Consider the following 15664-nt stretch of genomic DNA (forward strand, 5'->3'; position numbering starts at 1 on the left):
TAATCACTTTACTTAGCTGTGGTTTTATACCCATTTTCCTGAGAATGTGGCTTAATTCTGAGTAGGCATGTACTGGACTGCAGGCCAAATTCTTCAGTATCTATAAGCATGGGGACACTTTCGAGAGAAGAAAAGCAAAACAAAACAAAACGAAATGGATGCCAGTAGGAGCTTCCTTCGGCCACTGCTCGTTCCTCTTTGGCAAAGGTGGCCAACAGCCTCTCCAGGAGTCCTGTGTGGCATTTAGTGGGTGCTTCCTAGGAGTTTGACAAAATGGTGCAATCTTGCCTAAGTCTACTCAGAAGTAAAAGACTCAAGTATAATTCTGACAAATATCATCTGAAATATTTTATTGACAGTTTTAACTATCAAGTTTTAACTACTGATTGACAGTTGAAAGATACAATATTCCATGAAAATAATTTCCCACATTGCCATTTTGGCGCACAGAAATGTTAGGGATTGTTATGAGGAAATCCTTCTCCGTATATCCATGATCTATTGACTACAGCAGGGAATGAAAATGTGCGAGAACCAGGAGAATTATGGGGTCAAACATCCTGCCTACCTTTACACAACTGCATACTGATATTTTAAGATTAATTTAAGGTATTTCAGTATGCCTATTTCTTCACCTTTTCATACCTCAGCGCTCGCTCTCGCTCTCGCTCTCTCTCTCATCCTCCACCCAACTTTTTTACTCAGTTCACATCCTCTTGTGTGTGGATAGACAATACCATCATCAATACTATGTGCCTGCTTCTTTTCCTACCAAATTGTATTCTGGGATGTGGAGCAGGGAAAAGAGAAAGAGGGTGCTCCACCAAGGTAATATATGTATACAACTTCATCTTGCCAACATAACTTCAAAAGAGGGCTGGAGAACAAAGCAACCTCCAGCAGAACAGGTGATGCTGTCCCTGAGGGCCAGCTGAGATGTGGCATCAGGAGGTCTTTCTGAACATTACAAGTTGCTCCCCTATGCAGGCAGGGTCAGAGACATGGTGCTGGGCCAGGGGTATTAATGCTTGCCCCAATCTGAATTGCCTCCTTGCAAAATTTATTTGCCCTATATGGAAAAACATACAGGTACACAAGCAACAGCAGGTCAGGATTCAAGCCAAACTATCCAGCTAATCCTTCCTTCCTTCATTAAACTTATATAAAAGCCGCTCCATTAGCATTATGTTCTCAGAATCCCTACAGGCTGGACAACGAAACCCATAAAACAGCATGGTCATCACAGCAAATGTCCCACAGAGATCCAACCTGGTGCCTTCCATATGTTTTGGACTGCAACTCCCAGCATCACTGCCCATCAGCCATGCTGCCTGGGGCAGATGGGAACTGAATTCCAAAATGATTGTGTGGCAACAGCTTGGGAAGGTTGCTGTGCATTATATAACACTGCATGGCTGCGCTGTTTTGTTTTGTGTCCTAGCAAACTTGTTTTCTCCTTAAGTGTTTTTTCAAGTGCGCATAACAACCTGAATTCGATACGGTTTGGGTTTCATAGAGAGCCCATACATTGGGGTTAGATCCAGCTGCTCTTCAGGAGATTTCTCCAACCTCAGCTGTTGCAAGATGGTAGTAAGGATAACAAAGATCTCATTGCGGGCCACTTCTTCTCCCAGACATTTTCGTATCCCCATTCCAAAGATCAAAACCTTCTCTGTCAAGGTCTTACTGAGTTCCCCATTTTCATTCAGAAATCTCTCTGGTTTAAACAAGTAAGGGTCGGCCCACAAGGACCTGTGATAAAAAGAACCAAGAGGTAAAAAGAAACTGTTAGAGGCTGTTATGAAATGTTACTCAAACAGGATGCAAAGATAGTTGCTGTGGCCTAAAGAACATCCATGTCATTCCAGTAGCCATATTCAACATTGTGCTTCACGTAACTCAGCCACACCTAAGCAATGAGGAAAGTAACATCCCTTGATTCATATCAGAATTTGAAGGAGTCCACTTTTTGCTAGAAAAAGCATTATTATATTCCTCACAAATCTCTATAGATGAATTTTCAATGGGATGGTAAAAGTGCCTAGACAACTGGAAATGGAAGAAGAGATTAGGTTGCCCAAGTCATAAATGTATTAAGGTGGAGTGGTACCCTGGTATTACAGCTCCCATCATTCCCAGCAAGTGTGGCCAATTAAGAGGTGGTTAGAAGAAGCAGCTGGTGAGTTAAGCTGGGAAGATAAGCTAAGGCTCAATCAGCCAGGCTGTTGCCAGGGAAGGCCTAGCCAAAACTTCTGTCATTGCCCCAAGTAAACCTGAAATCAACTGGAAAAAAGTGAACCAGTATCACCTCCTTTGACTGGGATAAGCCTTCTGGATACACCCCAATATTCCTGCCAGCTTTGCTGAGTCACCCCCATCCGAGTGTCAAGAGGGTCAATGTCAGCGACTTTGGAGAGGGAAAATGAGCACCGTGCTTTCTGCTGAGTAAATGCTCCTGATAAGGTGGATCAAGAGATTTTCTTTCATTCTTTTCCTTCTTCCTTTAAAACAAGGCCCCCTGTGGAGCAGACATCTTTTTCTTCCCAGGAATGCCTCTGGGAAGGATTCTATGCCAGTGCAAGTGGTCTTCCAAGGGAGTATTCTGGCCACACTGGCAAAACTTAGGGTACTGCAGTCATCTTGAGAGCTTGAGAAAATAATTTAGTTTTGTCTGAAAAACTGTTATGTGTTGTCAAGTCATCTCCAGCTTACAGCAACCCTATGAATGAAAGCTCTCCAAAATGTCCTATTCATGACATCCCTGCTTAGCTGTTCTAAAATCAAGGCTCTGCCTTCCTTTATGGAGTCAGTCCATCTCTGATTTGGTTTCCCTCTTCTTCTTTCTTCGAGTTTCCCTAGCATGATTGTCTTCTCCGGCATTTCAAAGGAGTGAAGAGAAAAATATAAAAAAGAGGAACCCCTGGATTACACAGAAACAGAATAAGTCAGAAGGGGCCTCCTGGTCCATCTAGTCTGACCCTTGGCTCCAGCTGGCTCCGCTCATGACATGCCTACCATGTGCGTGTCCACCCTATTGTTAAACACCATCACCGCTGGGGCTTCAATCACCTCCCCTGGAAGCCCATTCCATACCCTAGGGATCCTCATTTAATGTTAGTACTTTTCCATACTCCCACACACCAAAATTTGAATTTCTCTGAATTTCAGGGAAGCCCCACCCAACTCACAACACACACATTCTCCTCCAAAGTTCCACATGCAAAAAAGAAAGGTGGGCTAAGCGCTTTTTGACCCTTCCGTTTAAAAACTGCATGAGTGCAATTTCGATCTTTGCATTGCTGCCACCTTTTTTTTTTTTTTTGCTTACCATCTTGCTTTTATTCTGTCTTCAATTCTTGCTGGAATGTTTTACTATGTTACTGTATTTTATAGTTTTAAGCCTTGCCCCATAAGCAGTCCAAAAAGTTTGTCTAATGAGAAGCATAGAAATGTAATAAATAAAAAGCTTTACCTCAGCACTACTATTGCCTCTAATGAATCACCCACCTAATTTAAGGTATATATTCAGGTTTGGTAGAATGCAAGAAAAATATTGATTATAATGCCATGAAGAAATATAATATTTATCATTATCCATTGTTCTGATACTTACTCATCATGATTTACTTGATACATATTAATGTAAATACAAGTGTTTGGTGGAATGTAGTAGCCATTGAGATGGACACCTTTGATGGTACTGCAAAAGATAATTGAAATGAAACAAGACGTTTTGGTAAATTCTGGAGCCTCTAGATCTGCATAACAGCTTCAAACCATCCCATGCTGCTAGGACTGTCTACAAACAGCATGGACAAAAATATCTTGTCCCAAATGTGTGAGGACCAGCCCTTTGCTCCAACCCTCTACAGAGGGCTTGCGGCTGGGCTCCTTTGGGCTGTATTTCTTGCTAAGACATGGTGTTTTTGTACGAACAAATGTAACCATCAAAAAGAAATCTTCTCCCTATTATCACAGTTGATGAAGAGACACCTCAATTCTGTGCAGTGTTTTCAAAATCGTTGACTATGTACCAGCATGACAAGTTTCCCCACAGGTTCTTGTGTTCTTCCTTGGAGATTGCTCCCATGCATAGGATGCAGTCCACTTACCTAAGAGTAAACCCCACTGAATTTGATGGCGCTTCTGAATCATTTTCAGAATAAACTGGGATTAGTGGACAATGCCTTGCCTTCAGCCTGAACTCGGAGCTGTCCCAGTGTTGAATATGGCTGAAAATACCCATAAGCAAGGAAAGCATTCCAGCTCACAACCTTCTTTGGTAAAACCTCAATTAATTCTATGCCAAATTTATGCCAAATTTCTACCAATGTAAAGTCTGGGGTGTGGCCAAACCTCCTAACCCTGCTTCACACTCCTCTTTTCCTGACCACCAATCCTTTGCTGGTTCCTAATCTTTGTGAGTTTTTTCCCCCTTCTAAACATTGAAATGCCTTTCTTAATATTTCAGACAAGTATTCCCTGAAAAGTCTGTTAAAAATTACCGTGAATGCATAATAAACACTGAAACGCAGCTTCTGAGAGCATCTCTGAAGTGGAATTTGGCCTTTAGATTGGAAAAGGTTGCCCACGCCTAGGGTGGGCTGCAGGCTTGCCTTGGGCCCTTCTGTGTCAACCACGTATACCATTATAAATAATGGTAGTGGCAGCACAAGCTCACATTTAACTAAAGTTGCTCTCCAGTGTTGCTTCTTACCAGTGAGGAATAGTAAATGGAATGAAGGAACTGTGCCTAAAAACTTCATTAATGAAAGCTTCTGTATAATGCAGATCTTTTCGATCCCCAAACCTTGGTGGCTTTTGTCCAAGCTTTCCATCTGCAAAAAACAAAACAAGTCATGCTTAATTCAATTCATTGCATAACTAATGGCTTCAATTTTGTTCCTCTTCTCTCCTGTGGTGTGGTGTGGTGTGGTGTGGTGTGGTGTGGTGTGGTGTGGTGTGGTTTCCTTTCCTTTCCTTTCCTTTCCGTTCCGTTCCGTTCCGTTCCGTTCCTGATTTAATCAAGAACCTTACCAATTTCCTCTTGAATTTTAGTTTGAATGTCTGGGTTGCTTATCAAGTACAGGAATACCCATTCCAAACATGATGACATGGTACCAAAACCTACAAAATAAAAGAATTAGAACATATGACTAAATTAAAATTTACAGGCAAAGCTTGGACATTTGTCTATTTTGAATGCTAGGCAGAATATCATGTAATTCTCCTCCACCAAGATACATTCCTGGGTCAGAACTCCTAGATGAGAAGTAACGGTTCAATAGTCCAACATGCTCTCACATTTACAGGGTTTTTCATGCTGAATTTTAGAGATTGCATCCAACTGTGCTATAAATGTTGGACCAATTCCAGTTTAACATACTCCATTCCAGTTTGTCCATGATGACTTCAATGTGGTTTAGCCATGTTGAGTTCAACACAAACTTCACCCAGGTGGATCAGATTAGAAGACACTGGGGCAAAGAGACTGGAATCTGGAGTGCTTCTTTCCACCAATTTTAAGTCATATCTACTGCACTTAGTAACAAAGATGCAGGCACTCTTCCCATCTCAGCCCCAAAGCAACTGTGCTTTAGGGGACATATATAAAATGCCTGCTAGCAGTAAAAATGTTTAATACTTACCAGCTCCAAAAATATCATTGACAGTAATTATGATTTTATCATTAGATATGGCTGCAGTTTTCCCATCAGCTCTTCTTTCATTGCTGACATTAATCAGAGCATCCGTGATGTCTCTGAGATGGTTCTAAAGGAAACAAACACACCCTTGATGTTATTTTCATCTAGCCACTTCTAAAGTTACAGACTTGGTAAGTGAAAGTTTAATTCTTTATCAAACTATGTAGAATCTGACTTTGTACTTTTTCTCCTGGCCAAACAAAGGGCTTTGGAAACTACAGAGAGAAACTACTTGGGGAACCACAATCAGTAATATTAACATTAATAAATAAACATTAATTGAAGATTAAGAATGTGAACAATATATTCCTTTGTCAACCATATATGCACACTGACTTAGGAGTCAATGTATGCAAATTGGTAGGAAACAGCAGTGCCATATGGTTATTTCAGGACCTCAAAATCTGAAAGTAATATATATGTGTACTCTTGTTTTAAGTTCTATAAATGAGTCTAGGAAATCGGACTAGGATACCCAAGCCTGATGAGTTGGTATCTGTGTTGCTTGGTGTGAAAAGAGGTGCATACTTGTCCAGATCTTTGTCGTGAGGTGCTGCCAAGCTGTCTGCGACTTACGGCGACCCTGTGAATGAAGAGCCCTCAAAGGTCCTGCCCTTCACAGCCCTGCTCAGCTCTTGTAAAGGGGAACAGGGCCTTCTTGGTTGTTGCACCTCACCTTTGGAATTCTCTTCTATTGGTTTGCTGCTGGTTTATTGTTTTATTGGTTATTGTTATTGGTTAAGGTAAAGGTAAAGGTTTCCCCTGGACGTTAAGTCCAGTCATGTCTGACTCTAGGGGGCGGTGCTCATCTCCGTTTCCTAGCCGAGGGAGCCAGCGTTTGTCCACAGATAGTCTCCGTGGTCATGTGGCCGGCATGACTAAACACCGAAGTGCACAGAACGCTGTTACCTGCCCACCAAAGTGGTACCTTTTTATCTACTTGCATTTGCAGGCTGTCAAATTCAAGGTTGGCAGGAGCTGGGACGGAGCAACGGGAGCTCACCCCGTTGTGCAGATTCGAACCGGCGATCTTTAGATCAACCGGCCCAGCAGCACAGCAGTTTAAACCACTGCGCCACCTGCATCCCTATTGTTATTGGCTATAGTGTGTTTATTTTCCTGTTTCCTATTTATACGGTTGTATTCATATTGCATTTTAATTTTACCATTTTATGCTTTGTTTGTTATTGTTATTTATTTTTATCTGTATTTTAAATATATTTATATTGCACTGTGAGCCGCCCAGAGAGCCGTTGGTTATGGGGCAGCATACAAATGCGATAAATAATAATTAATAACAATAACAGCAGCAGCAGCAGCAACAACAGTAAACTTGCACTTTCCAGAAGGCATGCAAGTTACAATTATAGCCACCATATTTTACTATTGAAGCTTATTTGGTGTATTGAGAACTTAGCACTTTAGGAGGTGTTAATGAGAAAGGCTTCTTTGTTAACAACATCTAATTATAATGGCAATTTAAAATGTTTATTGGCAGGCTGACTCTTTCTGCAGTCAGTCCTTGACACCACTGTACCACATTCAATCGCATAGTTTTTTCTTCCCACCACCTAGTTAAATTCTCTATCCACAAACTTGGCATGTGTAACCAAAACCTGGGTCGATGAGCCAGCTGGCTTTGGTCTGTCTTTGGGTGTATTTTTTAATTCATAATCAACCAGCTTGTAGTGGTTCTATGGGTATCAAATCATCCAAACAGATCTCAAGGATTTTTTTTTTAAATTTCATGATGAACAGCTTACCTTGTCGTATGTGGTATAGTGATCTTCTACACGGCATGCAACAAACTTATTAAAATTCCCGTAAAACTCGCAAGCAGCCTTTGCAGCAGGGAGCGGAAGGTAGCGAAGATACGGTATGAAATCGGCCGGATTGAAGACACTGGTGGCTTTCAGAAGGTCATCGTTTAGCTTAAGCACACTCAGAAATTCTTGGTCATTGTAGTCATACCTCTTGCCAAAGCAAAGGGCACACACGACATTCGCAACCGTGCAAGTGATAATGGTCGCCGGGTCGAAGCTCCCACTCTTGGAAAGCTCCACAAGGGTTTTCACTAGTTCTGAAGCTTCAGAGCAAACGTGCTCTTCCAGAAGGCAAGAGCAAGTTGAGGACGTGGCTTCAGACTTGGAGAGGGATCTCAACGCTTTGCTGGCAATCTTCTTCTGAAGCTTCCAGCTCTCCCCGTACTTCACAGAAAACGACAAGCTCTCCCCATTAGCAAAAAAAGAGAATGTGTGCATGTCGGGTCGGCCAGCAAAATTCTCCCCGTCTCTCAGAAGCACCTGCTTCACAGCACTAAGCCCATTCACTACCACAACAGGGACCATCCCCAACTTTATCTGAAACACATCTCCATATTTCTTCCTCATGAGATCCAAGGAAAGATATGGATGCTCTCCAAGTTGGAGGAGATTCCCCAAAATTGGCAGTGACCAAGGACCTGGTGGATGTGGTTGTTTGCTCTTCAGTAACATTTTTATAGACATTAGAATGGATACTGCCATAAATAAGACAATGGTCATCTCTGAAAAGGAAACCGCTTCGGGAGCTGCAAGATTCATTTTCACAGAAGGAAGGATCTGCAAAATAGAATACCAGAAATTGAAACCACTGTTTTCCATAACTTCTCATAGAAAAGTGTGCCTGTGTGGACATGTGGAACATGCAGCTCAGTTTCCTTCCATACCACAGAAACCTGCTGCTTTATCTCAAGGGTCAAGAATACAATCAAGGAAATCCTGTGTCAATCTGTAAAAGGAACTCCAGCGTCTTTCATCCATGCATCTTTATGTACTTGCACTGGCCCCCATGTGGTACAACTACATTTTCCCTCTAACCCAGCAGTTAGGGAAGGCAGCATCCAACAGATTTGCAACTTACAGAGTTTTGTATCTTGACCTTTCTCTCCTGTGTCCTGGATAGAATTCTGGGTTTGAGCAATCCATTTTCCAAAAGTTTCAAACTTTAGAGCAACATTTCACCAACTGAACACCAAACAATCAAGAATAAGAACATGAACAATAAGAATAATGATCACAGAGGACAAATAATATATCTCATGTAACTTAATACATGAATAGGAAAGATGTGTTGTTTTGGACATGATTTAACATGGCTGTATCATTATCCTTATTAATGTATAGATTGGGTTTATCGCATTTTGTTGTGATGCCATTTTGTGAACTGCTGCTTAAAGAACCAATGGAAAGTGGTGCATACATTTTCTGAAATAAATTATTTTTGAATATTGCAACACTTAGAAAACTTTAAAAATATATCCTATAAAAAGAAGGATGAATACCAGTTCTGAATGTTTGCATGAGCAATATGAACTCTTCCATATGTAAACAAAACTTTGAACTTCCACAGCTACACCTGCAGAAAGGACTTTGCCACTACTAATTCAGAACTTACGTTGTAGCTCTCAAGCAGCCTTTACTAAGCTGGTGCCTTGCAGAGGAATTGAACAACTACTACAAGGGCTGAACTTGATGGAAGTTGTAGTCTAAAACTGATGGAGAGTACCAGGTTAGGGAAAGCTCCTCTGCAACACCATGTTCCCACGTCCAGCTAAGAAAACAAGTGCTTTCATTATCATCCAAAACCTTCTAAAGACTACGCTTTAATTGGACTAGCTTATATATTTTAGTTACTGGGTTCAGATAACAAGAAAACCCACACTCAAGGGGTTTTGCTGAAAGATGGGTTGTTGTTGTTGAAACTTGGAGTTAACTTATCTAAACCCAGCTGCATTAAGAAATAAGGTTTCATTAACCACAAGCAACCCGTTATGAGACTCCATGGTTTGCTTTTGGATTCTGAACTGTGGGTTGTTTGTGCTTAACAAACATGGTTTGTTAGCATGGCTGGGTTCAGACAACATGATAACCCACGTTTCAACCACAACTTATGTTCAACCAATGCTCACTCCTTCAGCATGGTTCATTGTGTTGTCTGAACCCAGTCAGTGAGTACAAGAATGCTTAAAACAGAGCTGTGCATAGTAAATAGTGACCATGTGTGTAGGTGTGTATTCCCCCATCAAACAAGCCTTTGTACTTAGCTACTCCCATGAAACAGACTTATGTAGAACATGGCATGCAGTGGCCCATGAAAGATGTCTGCCATTTACACCAAGAAGCTACTTTAAGAATTGTATTTTATTGTGTTGTAAGACGCCCCGAGGCTTCGGCAAGGGGCGGCATAGAAATATTCTAATAATAGTAAGAAGAAGAAGGGAGATTTGCACTTTTGCTTTTAATTGTGAGCAAAATAAGAACAGTCATTTGTAATATGTCAGGAATGTAACTTCTCCTTCTGATTTTTATTCACTAACAAAAGTTTGGGTAATATACAGTGCATGGAATCCTGAATCTCTTTGCACATATTTTTAAAGCAGTTTCTAGGCCTCATGGCCGAGGATAACACTGAAGTGAAAATATAAAAGGTTGCTTAAATCAATCTGGGCTCTTTTACCTGAGTTCATGTTTTTGAACTGCTGGGTTTATCACTTCTGTAAACTTGACTTGTGCTTTTATTATCTGTATTTTCAGAATTGCTGGGAGCCACCCAGAGAGCTTCAGCTATCGTGTGGTAGGGAGATAAAATAAATAAGTGTGTGTGGTTGTGTGTGTGTGATAAATCAGTCCAAATGTGCTACAGCCACTCATTTGCACACTGAGTCCAATAGGGCTTGTTCAAAGCAAGTGCACAGAGTTCTTTAACTAGTTTGCTGCTGTAGCTACCAAGAGATGAGTAGGGATTATTATTATTATTATTATTATTATTATTATTATTATTATTATAACATTGCTATGCCGCCCCTTGCCGAAACCTCGGGGCGGCTTACAACATGATAAAATACATAATTCCATGGTGCTAATTGGGTGACCATCAGTTGTTAGTTTTTAAAAAGAGGTCAGCTCTCTTTGACATCTACTTCCCCTGATCCCCACAGAATGTAAACAACGAGCACTACATAATATATGCATATGTTCAGAAGCACTCTTGTTCACATGTTGTTGTGATTCCATTTCAACACCACCCCATAGCTGAAGTTCTCGGGGCAGTTCGACAAATAAAGGACACTCCTGGCTGTGGAAGCTTTTGAATAAAATTCCTCCATGGCCAAGTGAAAACACTTTACTTAAATCAAACCCTGATTCTGAAGAGGCAGTGACAGATTGGATCCTCTCCACAAAGGAGTCTTAGTACAGACAAGTCACAGTTAAGCTCTCAGCCATCCTTTACGCGTATAGTTGCTTACAAGATACTGAGTAAATGTGTGCTAGGAAGAAATCAGCAACTAATCCAAGGTGGGTCTCCACTGCCAAGCCAGGGACAAGTGGCAAATACGTAGAGGAAGCAGCAGCTGCTTGGGAGCCCTGTTGGGAAATGAGGAGGGCAGGGTTGGTAAAACTTGTTCCTGATCAGGTTAGGGGAGAAATTAGAACATGGGGAGGGTTATAATAGCAGGATGGATGCACTAGAGCACTAGAGCAGGGGATCCCTGACCTTGTTGGGCACATAAGAGCTTTTGAAAGTCCTGTGGGAGCTCCCACAAATGGCTGCCAAATGATGCGGCTTTCCCATCCGTCAACTGGCTACCCTGCTTGACATGACCGGTCAGGAAACACTCATTTCCCAGCATGTCAACTGGTAAGAGGAAAGGTATATTTTGCAAGACTCTAACTGCAACACTGATGTCCAAACAATCATTTCATTTTGTAGCATGGCATGCTCTCAGTTTTAAGTGTTTTTTAAAAAAAATAAGAAAAGAAATAAAATAAAAATCCGGAGTGGGTGCCAAAAGAAATGTACACCATGGGCACCATTTTGGAGACTGCATGCAGACAAGCAGGAGTCAGAATATTTCTTACAAAATGTGATGGAATGAAACATAGTAAATGGAAAATCCCAGGGAACTCTCTAACAATAACAGAACATGTAATTATTTTTTCTGGTTGGAGGAGCCTGTATTTTGAAGCTATCTTGAAATGAGTGTATGAGTTCTTATCTATGATATTCTTGTTATTAATAGCACGTGAAGGGTATGTACTTTGAACAGATTTAAAGTTTCTCTGAATGTGCCCCTGACATTAGAACAGTTTACTGCAAAGCTTCCTTTCCCTAGATGCTGAATTCCTGGATCATGTACTGGCTTCATTCTCATGAACTGTGTGCATTCAGAGTTATTTTTAGGAACAAGGAATTCTGGATAAGCTTTGTGCAAGTTTTTTCCAAACATAAACAAGTGTTTTCTTGATCTCTCTCTTGTTCTCTCAGTTTCAATCTCTCAGTTACAGTACAAAAGCTCTCTAAAAGACAAACCAAGGTTAGAACTCCTTTCTTCTTACATCCACAAAAATATTTTCTCTTTATCGAAATATTATGCATGGCAGAGATAGAAATATACTCAGTCATTTTCTTAGAAGATGCTCACATGTTTATTTTCATTTCTCATATGAGTTTCTATATCTGCTTGAATATGTATTTAATAGAAGATGACCTCTCTCTCTCTCTCTCTCGCTCTCTCTCTCTCTCTCTGGAATACCAACAGTTTCAAGAATGAATTGGAATATGATTGCTCTTCCGGGTGCAATCACACTTTTCTTGTCTAAACAATCATAGGATTATGCCTATATTGTTCACTATGACTTGTAAAGGCTCTACTGTTGAGTTTCTGGAAGGGGCTGTTGTGTTTCTACCCAACACAATATCCTACTAGCATACCATTGACAACTAGCTATAGTTACATGGAGACTGGTTGTGGTTGCCTGCTAGTGAGACAAAAACACTCTGCATATGTTCAGAAGAGCATTTTTTCACAGGTACCTAGGTCAAGGCTGCTTCCATAAGGAGAGCTCCTACCTGTAGCAACAAAAGACATTGTGTAGCCATCTTCTTCACCTTAGCAACTTTCTATTTAAAAAAAGAGAGATGGGAAAAGTGGCAAGGAAACATATAGGATTTACAAATGGAAGAGATGTCATCTGGTCTCTCAGTGAGATTCCATGAATTGTTGATTGCAGGAAAAAAGCCCCCTCTGGTAAGCACACCAAAAACAAATACAGTGAGATAGTGTGGCATAGTGGTTAGAGGGTTGGACTAGGGTCCTGGGAGATCTGGGTTCTAGTCCCCACTCAGCCATGAAGCTCACTGGGTGACCAGGCCAGCCACTCACTCTGAGCTTCCAATGAAGGCTGCAGACCTTGTCCCTAAGAGGGAGTGCAACCCCATTCAGGACTAGGTTCAATTCACCCTCTCGGAAGCCCTATCTGCCAACCAACAGGACCTCCGTCTTGTCTGGACTGAGCTTCCGTTTATTGGCCCTCATCCAGCTTATTACCTCGGCCAGGCACCTTATACACAGTTATGCAAACGATGCCTTTGCATTTACATTCCTGTCTGCTTCACGAATGTCTTTTTACTTGCTTGCTTTGGGAAAGAACCCTCCCATAGAAAGCATAGACGTACTTCGCAAGGAAGACATTCCAAGGTCAGAGGTGGTTGGAAGGTAGATGGGGCTCCATTGCTAGATCTGAAAAGTGACATGCAACAGATCTGCAAGGATCAGCAGTGCCAGGCCAAGGGGATCCCCTCTTCCAGCGCTCAACTACACTCCGCTGACATGAAGAACGCTTGCATGGAGGCGTATCTTGTCCTCAAAGCAAGCCCTGCCTTGACCTTCCCGGACCGGGTGCGCGCGCCTTTGCTCCGGGTCGGGGCATCCAGGGTTCCGGCGAAAGCGGGGCAAAGGCAAGGGGGCCCGGCATGCCCGAGGGCCGCCGCCCGCCCCCATGCAAGCGCCCCGAGCCCGGCACGCAGAGGCGTCGCGGGCAGCAGCGGCAGCGCGGCCTCCGGTGGGCGAGCGGCCTCCTTCGCCGGGGCTCACCTCGGGTCCGCGGACGCGGCGCAGCTGTGGCTCCTCTCGCGGTCGCCGCCCGCACGTGTGCCTCGGCCGCGCTCCTCCTTTCCATATAAAAGAACAGCATATGAATAGCGGCTGTGGCGTTCCCCCCGCCCCGCCCCACAACACACACACACACACAAATAAAAAGTCCAGACTAAACTGTCCGATGTTGGATTAAAATTGAAGTGGGTCGAACCATGTACATTGTAGGCTGCTTTGCCCTCAGTAGAGGGTGCAGTAGAAACATATTTCAAACTCAGAAACACTCTGCGGAGAGATTTCCAGTTTTTCTTCCACCAAGTAATCGATTTTTCTAATCTGAATGTAAGCAAAGTTCATTTTGACCAACTCTGAACTTCTCTTTCTGAAGAATGTGTGCAAACCTAATCCATGCACTGTTGGGTCAATGTTCCCATTTAACCCATTACTTACTTACTCCGGGCTTAGAACATATACTTTTTTGTCCACTTCCTAGGAAAAAACACAAAAAACTCCTATGCTTTTTCCTAGCAGTTCTGCTCTTCCTTTTAGACCAAACATGGTGTACAGTGTTCTGCTGTTTGTTTTTCTTTCTCATGAGTCTCTAGCTCCGTTTGCACTAACATAATTCTGTGCACCCCTCTGGTCATTCTTTTAAGCTTCAAAGAATAACTATTTGAATCTTGTTTGCATAACTTGCTATCAGTTACAAAAGTAGCCATAGTCACCACTTTTTCTTTTATCAAACCTCTGTGCAGTTTTCCGCTGTTCATTGTATGTCAAATACGTTTTCTGGAAGGAATTAAAATTTCAGTAAAATTTCTAGAACATAGCAACCAGACAACTTGGAAAGAATTGGCTTGCACAATTGAGAACAACTTTCTCTTGAAATGACTGGGCATTTTAAATCCCTTAATTATACCTAATATATAACAGATTAGAAATGCTAAATAATGTATCTCTACTATTAAATATTAAGCTGAAATATTCCAGATGGAATAGGTATGAAAGCATGTTAAAAATTAACCTGTTATTATCCTGTGAGGATGTAATGCATCTTGTTTACCTGACATGAGCCGGGCTTTGTATTTTTCCAATTGTTTCTAGTACTAAAGAACAAAAGGAAGATATGAGTGTTGAAGACACTGAGCACTGATGTAGGAAAACATGGTCTTAATTCACAAGTTAAATTCATGGAAGATCCTCATCTGGCCTTCTGCTTTATTCATGTGGTTGAGGAAGGGTGGGACTAAAATGTTTTCATTGGGACTAAAATGAAAAATTGTACTTCTTTAGACTATTTCTCATTTAGCATCTTTAAAATTCACTGTATATAATACATGGTATATTGTAGATGTTGGTCTGGATCCACAATAGCACTTGGTGCTCTATACTTATCCCAGATGAAGGAACGGAAGGCAGTGTTTGGGGTTCCTTCTGTTGGGAGACTCCGGGATCAGTGTGCAGGGCAAGAAGGGGTGTTGCTTGGGGGAATGCAGAACTGGCAGCCTTCTTCCTCCACTGGGAATTTTGCTGGATCCTGGAACAGAAGAACCCTTTCAATGCACAGAATGGCCAATGAGGATCTAGCACATGACTGTTTATCTGATCAAAATGACCCCAAAGAGGTGCAAGTAGCTACAAAAAAGGAATGACTACATATAGGTATTTGGTTCTGTTTGTTTGCTCAGCTAATAGCAGCCTAGGTGTGGGCGCATGAGTTCTTTGTCCAAGGACACACTGTACAAGAGGAGGTTTGCCCATCGCTTCTAATGTAGCAGCTGCAATCCAATCCTTACTCCAGTTGTTTTTAAGCAAGTAAAACAGTTTGGGAGAACAGCTCACTTGGCTGCCTATGTTACATCTAGGGGGCTGCCTTATATGTACCAAGACAGATCACAGGCCATCTAGCTCAAGATTACCTGCAGCATCTTTGTAGGAAGTCGGGCAGGGCCCTTTCCTAGCTCTACCTGGAGATACCCAGGACTGAACCAGGGATCTCCCCCATGCCCTTAGCATGGAGCTACAGCCCTTCCCCAGCTTAGCT

At 42.0% G+C, this 15664-nt stretch overlaps 1 protein-coding gene across 1 annotated transcript; it reads right to left on the minus strand.

Moving 5' to 3' along the window:
- Positions 1 to 335: 335 nt before the first annotated feature.
- On the minus strand, positions 336 to 13682 carry LOC123031472 (cytochrome P450 1A1-like). Its single transcript, XM_044446491.1, has 7 exons — positions 13621 to 13682; positions 7469 to 8305; positions 5649 to 5772; positions 5038 to 5127; positions 4718 to 4838; positions 3614 to 3700; positions 336 to 1752 (listed from the first exon to the last, which is right to left on the minus strand). The coding sequence occupies exons 2-7, from the start codon at positions 8285 to 8287 to the stop codon at positions 1470 to 1472; spliced, it is 1524 nt and encodes a 507-aa protein (XP_044302426.1). The 5' UTR covers positions 8288 to 8305; positions 13621 to 13682; the 3' UTR covers positions 336 to 1469.
- Between the last annotated feature and the right edge of the window lie 1982 nt (positions 13683 to 15664).

The sequence above is a fragment of the Varanus komodoensis genome, unplaced genomic scaffold (assembly GCF_004798865.1).
Source record: "Varanus komodoensis strain SLA01 unplaced genomic scaffold, ASM479886v1 scaffold5, whole genome shotgun sequence".
NCBI lineage: Eukaryota > Metazoa > Chordata > Lepidosauria > Squamata > Varanidae > Varanus > Varanus komodoensis.

Bases quoted from the DNA above. Each gene is read 5' to 3' on its own strand.
- LOC123031472 (XM_044446491.1), bottom strand. From the start codon at position 8,287: ATGAATCTTGCAGCTCCCGAAGCGGTTTCCTTTTCAGAGATGACCATT. The intron at 4,839-5,037 runs GTAAGGTTCTTG...TGTTTTTTGCAG, and splicing joins TAAAATTCAAGAGGAAATTG to ATGGAAAGCTTGGACAAAAG. The intron at 1,753-3,613 runs GTAAGTATCAGA...TTTTTATCACAG, and splicing joins TATCAAGTAAATCATGATGA to GTCCTTGTGGGCCGACCCTT.